Source organism: Neomonachus schauinslandi, chromosome 10 (assembly GCF_002201575.2).
Source record: "Neomonachus schauinslandi chromosome 10, ASM220157v2, whole genome shotgun sequence".
NCBI lineage: Eukaryota > Metazoa > Chordata > Mammalia > Carnivora > Phocidae > Neomonachus > Neomonachus schauinslandi.
In genome coordinates this window covers 18,850,449-18,862,884 of record NC_058412.1, presented here as the reverse complement: position 1 = coordinate 18,862,884, position 12,436 = coordinate 18,850,449, and the positions used below count along the sequence as shown (strand labels likewise).

At 43.3% G+C, this 12,436-nt stretch overlaps 1 protein-coding gene across 2 annotated transcripts; it reads left to right on the top strand.

The window, feature by feature from the left end:
- Positions 1-1,896: 1,896 nt before the first annotated feature.
- LOC110587436 (WD repeat and coiled coil containing) lies at positions 1,897-7,999 on the top strand. 2 transcript variants are annotated; one of them, XM_021697678.1, is made up of 3 exons: positions 1,897-3,735; positions 5,973-6,090; positions 7,872-7,999. In XM_021697678.1, the coding sequence occupies exons 1-3, from the start codon at positions 1,906-1,908 to the stop codon at positions 7,997-7,999; spliced, it is 2,076 nt and encodes a 691-aa protein (XP_021553353.1). In that variant the 5' UTR covers positions 1,897-1,905. The 2 variants fall into 2 exon arrangements, with proteins under 2 accessions (XP_021553353.1, XP_021553354.1); XM_021697679.1 differs by lacking the exon at positions 5,973-6,090.
- Positions 8,000-12,436: the final 4,437 nt, after the last annotated feature.

Genomic DNA, 12,436 nt, shown 5'->3' with positions numbered 1-12,436 from the left:
CTGCACACCAAATCGTTAACACTGCTTTTATCAAGGATTTGAGATTGGGGAGGGGAGGTGTTGGCATAGGAGAGGAAGAAACGTTTCATTTTATTTTAGACACTTCTGGTTTGTCTGAATTTCATTGCAGTGAGCATGTACTACTTTAGTAATTTAAATGCCTGGAAAAAAATTATGAGAAAATGCAAGATAATACTTTCCTAACTTTGCGTTATTGTGAAAGATTGTTGCAAGGAGCAAATGATAGGGAATGTGAAAATGGTCTGAAAATTATTAAGTGCTATTTGAATATGAGGAAGTAGGAAGGACAACAGTGACTTTGTTGAGTGTCATTTCACTGTGGAGGTAAAAACCTTCTTGAAGGGAGTTGAGGAAATAAGTGCTAATAAAGTCAGGGATGTGAATATCAATTAATGCAGTTTGCCAGTGAAAGAATAGAAATTAGAGGGCGCCTGGGTGGCTCAGTTGGTTAAGCGACTGCCTTCGGCTCAGCTCATGATCCTGGAGTCCCTGGATCGAGTCCCGCATCGGGCTCCCTGCTCGGCAGGGAGTCTGCTTCTCCCTCGGACCCTCCCCCCTCCTGTGCTCTCTCTCTCTCTCTCTCATTCTCTCTCTCAAATTAAAAAAAAAAAATCTAAAAAAAAAAAAGAATAGAAATTAGATGGTGAAAGAAGTCTTTCTCAGTTTTGCTTTGATTTTTTTTTTTTTTTAGAGAGAGAGAAAGAGAAAATGTGAGTGGTGGGAGACACAGAGGGAAAGGGAGAGAGAGAGAGAATCCTCAGACTCCCTGCTGAGCTCAGAGCCCAACAACGGGGGCTCCGTCTCACGACCCCGAGACCATGACCTGAGCTGAAATCAAGATTTGAACGCTCAACCGACTAAGCCACCCAGGCACCCCTCAGTTTTTTAATTTGAACACTTTTTTTCTTTAAAGATTTTATTTATTTGCCAGAGAGAGACACAGCAAGAGAGGGAACACAAGCAGGGGGAGTGGGGGAGGGAGAAGCAGATTCCCCGCATAGCAGGGAGCCCAGTACAGGGCTCCTTCCCAGGACCCTGGGATCATGACCTGAGCCGAAGGCAGACGCTTAACGACTGAGCCACCCAGGCGCCCCTAATTTGAAAACTTTTTAAAGTTGAAAGTACCATACCCAATATAGCCTCAATCTATATTCAAGAATTATTAACATTTTGCTACATCTGTTTGATCTCTCTGCATTTCTATATCAAATGTATAGGGTTTCATGGTTTTGTTTTTTGCTAAACTGTTTGAAAGCAAACTGTAGGCATCATGACACTTTACCCCAAATACTTCAGCATCATATTTTAATGGTAAGGACATTCTCCTACATAACCACAATACCATGTTCACACTTAAGCAAATGAATAACTCTACAATATCTTCTAATATCTGTTGCATATTCAAATTTCTCCAATTCTAAAAATATCTTTTTTTTTTTCTTAATAGAAAATTTTATTTCCTTGGGATACCTGGGTGGCTCAGTCGGTTAAGCGTCTGCCCTCGGCTCAGGTCATAATCCCAGGGTCCTGGGATTGAGCCCCACCTCAGGCTCCTTGCTCAGCAGGGAGCCTGCTTCTCCCTCTGCCTGCCACTCCCCTTGCTTGTGCTCGCTCTCTCTCTCTGACAAATAAATCTTCCAAAAAAATTTTATTTCCTCAATTCAAGAGCCAATCAAAGTTTATATATTGCATTTGCTTGTTATGGCTCAGTAGTGTCTTTTAATCTGTCAAATTCCTTCATCCTTTTATCCCCTTGAAATACTGACCTGTGAAAGGCCTAAGCCAATTGTCTTGTAAAATGTCCTACATTTTGGATTTGTCTGATTATATTCTCCTGGTAAATCTTTCCTTTTTACTGATTTCAGACAACCTGTATCCAAAAGGATGGAGTTGGGAAAAGGAAGACTTCTCAGGACGGGGCTGAATGCGTTGTATCAGGCAGTACACCCAGTTCATGGCCTTGTCTGGACTGATGGGCGTCAGGTAGTCCTGACTGATTTACAGCTTCACGGTGGAGAGGCCAGGTTTGGGGACTCCAAGGTCATTGGACAGTTTGAACATGTGTACGGAGTGTCCTGGGCCCCCCCTGCTGTGGCCGACGTGCCCGCCGTGCTCGCCATCCAGCACAAGAAGCATGTCGCTGTGTGGCGGCTCTGTCCCAGCACTACGGAGACAAGCAGATGGCTGATGTCACAGACCTGTGAAATTAGAGAATCACTTCCTGTCCTTCCCCAGGGCTGTGTGTGGCATCCAAAGAGTCCTGTCCTGGCTGTGCTGACGGCACAGGATGTGTCCATCCTCCCAAGCGTCCACGGTGACGATCCCCGGGTGAAAGCAGACGTCGACACGGGGGGCCTCATTCACTGTGCCTGTTGGACCCAGGATGGCCGGAGGCTGGTGGTGGCAGTTGGCAGCAGCCTGCATTCCTATATTTGGGACAGTGCTCAGAAGACTCTTTGCAGGTGCTCCTTCTACCCGGTGTTTGCTGTGGACAGCTACGTGCGCTCCATGGGAGCCACCGCGGACTCACAGGTCGCTGTGGTGACTGAGCTTCCGCTAGCTAAGATTTGTGGCTTAAATGCATCCGAAGCCTTTGATATTCCTGCTGGCGGGGAAGACACTCGTCTGTGTGCTTCACCGGCTACTGATGAAGCACCCACCAGGGATCAGGGGGCGGTTGCTTCCAAAACACACTTTGAAACCTCAGTTTCTCCCGTTTCTTCTTCCTTTTCAGATTCTCTGGATCTAACTCATATACATTCCAATACCGCCAAATCTGAGGGTAGTTCTCTTATTCGTCTAAGAAAAAAGGACTACTTGACAGGAACCGGCCTGGATTCTTCACATTTGGTCCTTGTGACCTTTGAGAAAGAGGTCACCCAGACCAGAAAAGTCACCATTCCCGGGATTCTGGCTCCCGATCTAATAGCATTTAATCCTAAAGCACAGGTGCTGGCGGTGGCTTCGAATACGTACCATGTCATTTTTATCTATTCTGTCATTCCATCCTGTGTGCCAAATATCCGGCAGATTCAGTTAGAGAGAAGTGAAAAGCCGAAAGGCATATGCTTCTTGACAGATAAGTTATTACTGATTTTGGTAGGAGAACAAAAATCCACTGATTCAGCATTTCTTCCTTCTTCGAAGACTGATCAGTATATCATTCGCTTGATTGTTAGAGAAGTAACACTGGAAGAAGAATCTCCAGTAACAGCACGTGAAAACCAGAGTGGAGGCTCTACTCTCAGTACTCTATTAAATAAAACAGAGAGAAAAAAGCTAATTGAAAGTCTTTCCCCAGATTTTTGTCACCCAAACAGAGGGCTCTTAACAGCTAATGGCAGTGGGCAAAGCGGGAGGCCTGGAAAAGCCCTTCTTAAAGAAATCAAAAGTCCTCCCACCGGTGTCTGTGACGGCCCCATCGCCCTTGACGCTCTAGATGCTGAGCCCGTTAACCGCTCGGTAACGCTGGCCAGATCCAGCAGCACACCCCACCGCACCCCAGCTCCCGAACCTCCTGATTGGCCTCCAAGCAAGAACTCACAAAGGGAAAAGGAAATTTCCCGGCTGTCTAAGGAAATGGAAATTTTATCTAGGACCCTGACTGAAGTGCAGCGACGTCTCTCTGAACTCACAGACGTTCTACAAAAGGAGAAGTCCTCTCCTGGGTATCCACTCTCTCAGGACCCGCCCTATGTGCACGTCGCTTATCAGGTAACTTCTCCTTTGAGGAGCTGCCCCTGTACGTGAAAGCTCCTGCAGCCAGTGGGTACTGACAAGAAAAGCTCATTGACGAGCAAGATGGTGTTGTAGCTGAACTTCATGAGCTGGGCATGTTACGTTACGGGCGAGTTCTACCTCTAGGTTGGTTGGCTGCCAGCCAGATGGGCACGCATATCAGCGTACGCTGGGATTGTGTCACCTGCCTGGTGTAAAATATGAATGATTGTACTCATCCTGGCAATTTATATTTTAAAAAAAAAAGGAATTCTCCTTATTGTGCTCTTTCACTGTGGGAAACTTTTCCTTATGCATTGCAGAGAGAAAGGTTAGGTCGATTTAGAAAGATTTAATGCATGTGCAAATATATCATATTACATGAATGGGATCATAGCTGATCTGTTTTTATCATGAACATTTTCATTCCCCGTTGAACGTGGCCCTGCCCCCCGCCATAACTCACATTAGTTCACGGCTTAACGTGGCTCCCTCCATTATTTTAGTTCATACTCCTGTAATCTTACACACTTCTTTGTATACATAGGTCTATAGATGCGGGGGTGGTGGTGTTTTACAAAAATTGTTTTACAAAAATGGGGTCATAGGGTGCACTCTCTGTGCTGAGAGTACACTGTTTATGTAGCTGGGCCCTTGGTGGACATTCACGTTGCCTTTAGCTCTTCACTTCTCTTCAGTCACTCCCGGTCCTGCTGTAGTGGTACCCTTATATGTAGCTGTTTGTATTCCTACTTTTATTTCTGTTGGGTTGGTTCCCAGAAGTGGAAGTGCTAATTTGAGGAGTATATATATATATATATGTTTCTACTTTTCACAGAGTTGCCAGATTGCCTCTCAAAGATTTTTTACTTAATGCATCATCACATACCCCTTCTCAACCTAGGAGACTGTCCTTTTCCTCACAGCCCCACCAGTCTGATAAGTGTGAAGTGCTTTTCACTTTTATTCATTTGTATTTCCTTTACTATTAGTATGTCTTCATGGTTTTTGGCCAATTGAATATGAATTGCCTATTGCTCATTTTTTTCCTATTGAGATATCAGTTTATTTTTTTTAAGAGTGATTTTATTTTATTTTTATTTATTTATTTTTTTAAGATTTTATTTATTTGACAGAGACAGCGAGAGAGGGAACACAAGCAGGGGGAGCAGGAGAGGGAGAAGCAGGCTTCCCGCAGAGCAGGGAGCCCAATGCAGGGCTCGATCCCAGGACCCTGGGATCATGACCCAAGCCGAAGGCAGACGCTCAACGACTGAGCCACCCAGGCGCCCCAAGTTATCAGTTTATAAGAGGTTTTTGTAGATTATAGAAATTAATAGGGGTGCCTGGGTGGCTCAGTCAGTTAAGCGGCTGCCTTCGGTTCAGGTCATGATCCTGGAATCCTGGAATCGAGCCCCGCAGCCGGCTCCCTGCTCATCAGGGGATCTGCTTCTCCCTCCCCCTGCTGTTGTGCTCTTGCTTGCTTTCTCTCTCTCTCTCTCCCTCTCAAATAAATAAAAATAAAATCTTAAAGAAAAAATACTACTGTTTGACCAACTCCGGATATAGGTTTTTAAATGAACCAAAGAATAGTTTAAAACTGAATTAAAATTTTTTTATTGTGAAAAATTTCAAACATATTCTTTATTATGAAAAATTGTAAACATAAAGACTACATAATGAAATCCTTTTAATATCTGTCATCTGGCTTTAACAGTTGTTAACATTTTGCCATAATTGCTTCTTTTTTTTTTTTAAATTCCTAGAATATTTTAAGTAGGAATGTCATGGTATTTAACCCATAAATATTTTGAGATCTAATCCTTTTGTTGTGTTAAATAATGTAGCCAAAAGCTCCTTATTTACAACTGTTCTAGTTTTTTTTTTTCCTTTTAAAGATTTTATTTGTTTATTTGAGAGAGGGAGAGTGAGAGAGAGAGTGAGAGAGAGAGAGAGAGAGAGCACTAGCGGGGCCAGGAGCAGAGGGAGAGGGAGAAGCAGACTCCCAGTTGAGCAAGGAGCCCATGTGGAGCTCAGTCCCAGAACCCTGGGATCACAACCCGAGCCGAAGGCAGATGCCCAACTGACTGAACCACCCAGGTGCCCCACAGCTGGTTTAGTTATAATGATAGTAAATAGGATTCTAAAAAACTACTTACACATTCTGTTCTTAAGAAATGTTAACTCTGTTGCTTCTGCAATCAGCTTAACAACTTTTATTTTTATATTTGAAGAAATCTTATTATGTAGGTCCTGTTGTTGAAAAAAGAGCTGTACTCCTCTGCAATGGCAAACTAAGGCTCAGTACAGTCCAGCAGACTTTCGGCCTCTCTCTTGTCGAAATGCTCCATGGTAGGTAGAATTCAAGAAATTGGTTCTACCCCACACTCCCTCCCTCTACCATCTATTTTGTAACTTTCATTGATAATAAAGGTGAAGTTTACAAACCATTCAGTGATTCACGAGAAAGTTAACAAATATTTTTCATTGCCTACTGTATACCCAAGTCTATCATAGGTACTGAAACACATGGGAAATACAGGTTCCGCCCTTGAGGAACTTATAGCCTAGCTGGAAGACCTAAATGTACACAGGAAAAACCTGGAAGAGTTACAAAGCAATATATAACAGCTGCAAAGGAATGACATTAAAACCACATATATACCTGTTGCACTAAACATAAAGATCATAGCAGCATTGCAGAATATTTCTTAAAGGAGTTGGTCATTTTAAATTTTTTTTTTTTTTAAGATTTTTATTTATTTATTTGAGAGAGAGAATGAGAGAGAGCACATGAGAGGGGGGAGGGTCAGAGGGAGAAGCAGACTCCCTGCCGAGCAGGGAGCCCAATGCGGGACTCGATCCCGGGACTCCAGGATCATGACCTGAGCCGAAGGCAGTCGCTTAACCAACTGAGCCACCCAGGCGCCCAAGGAGTTGGTCATTTTAATATGCAGCAAACATGGGATGAGAAGGGTATCCCTAAATGCCAGCGAACGGAGCTGTGCCTACTCTTTTTTTTTTTTTTTTAAGATTTTATTTATTTATTTGAGAGAGAGAATGAGATAGAGAGAGCATGAGAGGGGAGAGGGTCAGAGGGAGAAGCAGACTCCCTGCCGAGCAGGGAGCCCGATGCGGGACTCGATCCCAGGACTCCAGGATCATGACCTGAGCTGAAGGCAGTCGCTTAACCAACTGAGCCACCCAGGCGCCCTGAGCTGTGTCTACTCTTGAAATGCACAGTGTGGTGGGTTTTTTATGCCTCATTCTTCTAATGGTAGCCACCATGTTGAACATGAGATCTGTTTCTAGCACCAGCATTTTTTTGTTTTGACACATGCATTTGTGATATGATTTCATAATTGTCATCTGTCCTGGGTGGAGTTACTACTCCATTCCGGGTGTACCATATTTCACTTCACCATATTTTCTTTGACCTTCCAGTGGTTTCCAGTTTTAGCAGCATACATAGCACTGATAAAAACCTCTCTGCATATTTTACATGTTGTTCTTGGAAAGTATAGATTTTTCAGAAGTGAAATTACAGGGTCAAAGGTGAGGCACAGTAGATTTGAAAGAACCAGAGAAGGTCCAGGCATGTGTTAAGGCCACTGGCCCTAGGTTACTGCAGAACAAACCATTCAGGATTATCTGGACCATTCTAGTCTAACAGTAGTCAGCTAAGCGTCCTTAGGTGTCTAGAGGTTGGTAATGATCTAAAGAGTAAAGGTTCCTCCAGAGAGTAGCTGTTCCCACCTTCACATAGTTTCTGGAGAAATGCTTAAGAGCGAGTAGATAGGGACACTCCACACACAACCCCTAACACATGTGCGCTATATACACAATCAGATGCATAGCACTGAGTGATAAATGCTTCGCCTGAGTAAAGATGGCTGTCCCCTAGCTATGCCTACGTCGTCAATGCCATCAATACCCGCTCCTGCCATATAATGTCACCCTCAGTAGTGCTCAGTCCTTCCGTCTACCCAGTTGTCTGCACGGTCTTACAATGATCAGTTCAATATTATCAACTACTCTATTCTTACCCTCAAAAAAAAATCTGCCTTCTTCTTCTTCTTCATAGAATAAGATGAGATATCCTAAGTTTCCTATGTGTTTATTTCACTTTGCAGACTCGCACTGGATCCTTCTCTGTGCTGATAGCGAAGGCTTCATCCCGTTAACATTCACGGCCACCCAGGAAATAACCATCAGAGATGGCAGCGCAAATGTCTTCACGGACTCTGTCTCAGAGTCTTAATCCTGCTCCTTCTCTTGAAGTCTTAAGAGACCTGACTGTCGAGAGCGTGGACGCCACCGGCTGATCTACCCATTTAGGCAGTATGGCCTGATACCCTTTCAGATGAGGCCATTCAGACAATATCTCTTTTCCACCGTGGACTCTCCTCAGCTGGGATTTGCACAGTCGCTCAGAGGTGAAGCACCTGCTGTGGTTGGCTCGGCCGCTGTTCCTCCTTGTTCCCCCTCCCCACCGCACCCCCACCGCCCTGGGCTGCAGCTCCCTGCTCTCTGGCAGAACTCAGTCTTTGTTAGATGGTTCAAAAAGTGGTTGTTTACGTATTCATGGCTGTGTGGTTTTGTCTAAGGGCAGAATTCCCAGAAGAAAACAGTGTTCTGGTGCCATATGGATTGTGTTTTATGGTTTCTCTGAGGCTTTCTGTCCCTTACCCAAAACTGTTAAAGCTGTGTTAGAGAAGCACTTAAAAGGTACTTCAGCATTGTTATAGATCATTTCCTTGGCTTAGAGATGAGAGTAGGAGGTATTGGAGAACATACGTTCCGACATATCCTTCTTACCCCAAACCAGCAGGAATCAGCAGAGCTCAAAAGAAGACAAAAAATCGATTGACTTCTGTCCCCAGGGCAGAACAGGAAGTAGTTCTGATGTTGGCTGGACTTGCCAGGATTTAAACCTAACTCTCTTGCTTCCTTAAAAAATTCTGGCCAACTAAGGTCCGAAAAACTAGCCCTGGGCAAATTGCAAATGAAATTTCAAGTGCTTTGACCCCTCTGGACCCCACTGGAGCATGTGCTTATGCTAATAGTGCGATGCCAAGCCCAGGTGACATCCAAGGCATGATTTCGTGCTGTGGCTACTCCTGATTTTCTCCCTGAAATGCCTTTTTTTTTTTTCTTTTTCCAGTTTTGGGATCATAAAAATATCCTATTTTTCTCCCAGTAGTCAGCTCCCTTAGTTAAATTGTCACTTTCATTTTGATGTTTCTCTTTTCCCTCCGTTCAAGTCTTAGAGACCAGCAAAGAGTCTCTGAGAGAAAGTAGTTCAGAAAATTGGAAATTTCACTGACTCTGAGGTAGGTAAAAAGTACCAGCTTATTATAATTATGGGCTGAAGTGCCAACTTAGTGAAGTGGAAAGAGCCCTGAATGCAACCTCAGATGGACACACCACTTCTCAAACAGGATCATAAATTTCAGTGATGGCAGCCTGACAGATTGATGAGTGTGTGGCTGGTCAGGGCACATCTGCAGATAAATTGTTTCAGCCAGAGAGGTTCCATTAGCACATATGCATCTTTTCCCCCCTTCCCTTGAAAATTATCTGGAAAGAAAGGTTTCGTGCCCTTGGGGACTCCTGTCTATCTGTTACCGTTCATGAAGATGGAACTGGGATAGGAAAGAGGCAAGGGCCCATTTTGTGGTTCAAATGCATTAGGCGGCTGCTGGAGTAATGGAAGTGGAGGCCGCTGGTCTGTCATCAGGTGCCTGAGAGCTGTGGCCGAGGACAGCCTGAGGCCTGGCTCCATTTGCAGAGGAAGTGTCTGGGTGGGATGAAAGCACACTATTAGGACGCCTGGGGGGCCTGGGGACCCCGTAGTAAGATCAGGGCGGGTGCGTCAAGGTACAAGTTATGTCCACCATTTCTCTGGTCGGATTCCTGTGAATGAGTCCATAAAGTCCCTAAAGCTTGTTGTGGCCGTTGTGAATGTTTTGATGGTATTTTCTCTGCGATTACTGCTGGCATAAAGAGAAGTTCTTGATTTCATGTTTGTGGACATTGTCTCTGTAGTTCTTCTGGTGGATGGTCTGGCACATAAATTATGTATTTCTTTACAACAAATCTGATTCCATGACAACTCTCCTACAAAAGAGCGTTTCCTTGGCCCCTGCTATTATTATAGTCATTGGAGCAATAGAAGTTAATCCAGTATTTGCTGGCTTTGGATACAGGGACAGAAGAGCTATAATCTTTTAATTATTGTTTAATGTTCTGTTGAGAATATTCTGCATAAGGAAAGACGTTCTTTACAAATCCCGTTTGGTGCCCAAATTTTTCTAAATTTCGTATGGGTATTTATTATTTGGTACACACAATACATATAAAGCATAGGAAGGCTTAATTTAAAAAAATTTATTTATTTACTTATTAGAGAGAGAGCACAAGCAGGGGGAGTAGCTGAGGGAGAGGGAGAAGCAGGTTCCCTGCTGAGCAGGGAGCTGGACACAGGGCTCAATCCCAGGACCCCAGGATCATGACCTGAGCTGAAGGCAGCCGCTTAACTGGCTGAGCCACCCAGGTGCCCAGGAAGGCTTAATAATAAAATGAGCCACCTACCACCTAACTTAAGAACCAGAACATTACTAGAAACCATTCTGGATCCTTCTCTATAGAGATAACTGCACCCCAGAGGTAACTAATCTCTTGATTGTTGTAATGATCGTCCATTCCTTTCTTTTTTTTACCACAACCACCTATACACATTGGCCTAAACAACATAGTGTTTATTTCCCCTTGTTTTTGAGCTTTATACAATGGTGTTATATTGTATATAGTCCTCTGCAGCTTAATGTTTTTCACTCACTATTGTTTCTAAGAACCATGCTTGTTAGGTGTTTGTTCTGTTATTTTCATTGTTTTGAGTTACCATAATATATCCATTTTCCTGCTGTGCACATTTGCGCCGTTCCCTGGTTTTATTTTTGCAATTATACACAATATTGCCTTGAATATTCTTGTTAAGTATGTCCTGATGCAAGTATTTGAGAAGTCTCACTAGGGTCTTTTTTTTTTTTTTTAAAGATTTTATTTATTTTGAGAGAGAGGGAGCCCCGTGTGAACGAGGGAGGTTGCAGAGGGAGAGAGAATCTCAAGCAGACTCCATGCCGAGCGCGGAGCCCCATGCAGGGCGGAACTCAGTCTCACAACTGTGAGATCCTGACCTGAGCCAAAATCAAGAGTCAGACGCTTAACTGACTGAGCCCCCCATGTCCCCTCTCTGGGGTCTTTGACATAGATGTGGAATTGCTGGAGCACAAGGGGTGTGTAAATTCAAATTATTTTCCCAGGTGGTCACATCAGTCTTCACTCCCAGCAGCGATGTATCAGAGCTCCTATTGTTCTACATGTTCAAGGCTTCTTAACTTAGGACAATGGAGTAGTTGTAAATTGTTTCTCATTGTGATCCTAATTTTTACTTCCAGATCACCAGTGAAATTGAGCATCTTTCATCTGTTTATTGGCCATTTGAGTTTTCTCTTTTGCAAAACCCCTGTTTGTTTCTTTTGCCCCAATTTCTATCCAGTTGTCTTTTTCTTCTTGAGTTGTAGGGATTCGTTTTATATTCTAGATGTTGTTACTATGTGTGGCTAATATCTTCACCCATTTTGTGTCTTGTCTTTTCTCTTTAGGGTGTGTTTTGTTGAACAAACTGTTCATTTTAAGGAAGTCACATTTATCTATCTTTCCTTTTATGAAAGGTTTGCCTTTCACATTTCTTTCTTTTCTTTTTTTTTTTTTTTAAGATTTTATTTATTTGACAGAGAGTGACACAGCAAGAGAAGGAACACAAGCAGAGGGAGTGGGAGAGGGAGAAGTAGGCTTCCCACTGAGCAGGGAGCCCGACGTGGGGCTTGATCCCAGGACCCTGGGATCATGACCTGAGCCGAAGACAGACACTTAACAACTGAGCCACCCAGGCACCCCTCACATTTATTTCTTTAATCAACATTCTGTTGGGTACTTGAGGGGAACCCTCTGAGTTTTCTCTCTGTGTAGCTCACTCCTGTTCAATATTCTGTCCTGCAAACTCTAGCCACTTTGGTCTCCCCAAACTCATCTTCTCAGCTGAGAGTCCTCTGGGCTCCAAATGGTTGTCTTCAGTGTCATCTGGAAACTCTCAAGGCAATAAGCTGGGGTAAATCGTAAGCTTCACCTCATTTGTTTCCCATCTTCCAGAGATTCCTCCTTTGTTGCTTCATGCCCAGCATCTTGAAAACTGTGGTTTCATATATTCTCTCCATTTCTTTTTTATTGCTTCAGCTGAGAGGCTAGGTCTGGTCTCTACTATTCCATCATGGCCAAAAGCCAAAGTCTTTCCACAACCTGTTCATTTATTTCTAGGTATTTTATATTTTTTGTTGCTGCTGTTTAAAAATTATGTTTTATAACTGTTGCTGGCATATACAAATGTAATTTCTTTTTGTTAATTTTATATCCAATTATCTGGCTATACTCCCTTATTCTAATAATTTATTTGTAGATTTTTTGGGTTTTCTGTGTAGGTAATCGTATTATTTACAAATAATGGCAATTTTGTTTCTTCCTTTCTAATTATTATACTATTACTACACTAGCTAGATCTGCTGATGAAGTGTTGACTAGAAGCAGTGATGGTGGGTATCCTTATTCCTGATTTTAAAGGGGCTATATCACCATTAAG

Bases quoted from the DNA above. Each gene is read 5' to 3' on its own strand.
- LOC110587436 (XM_021697678.1), top strand. From the start codon at position 1,906: ATGGAGTTGGGAAAAGGAAGACTTCTCAGGACGGGGCTGAATGCGTTG. The intron at 3,736-5,972 runs GTAACTTCTCCT...TTATATTTGAAG, and splicing joins ATGTGCACGTCGCTTATCAG to AAATCTTATTATGTAGGTCC. The intron at 6,091-7,871 runs GTAGGTAGAATT...TTCACTTTGCAG, and splicing joins TCTTGTCGAAATGCTCCATG to ACTCGCACTGGATCCTTCTC.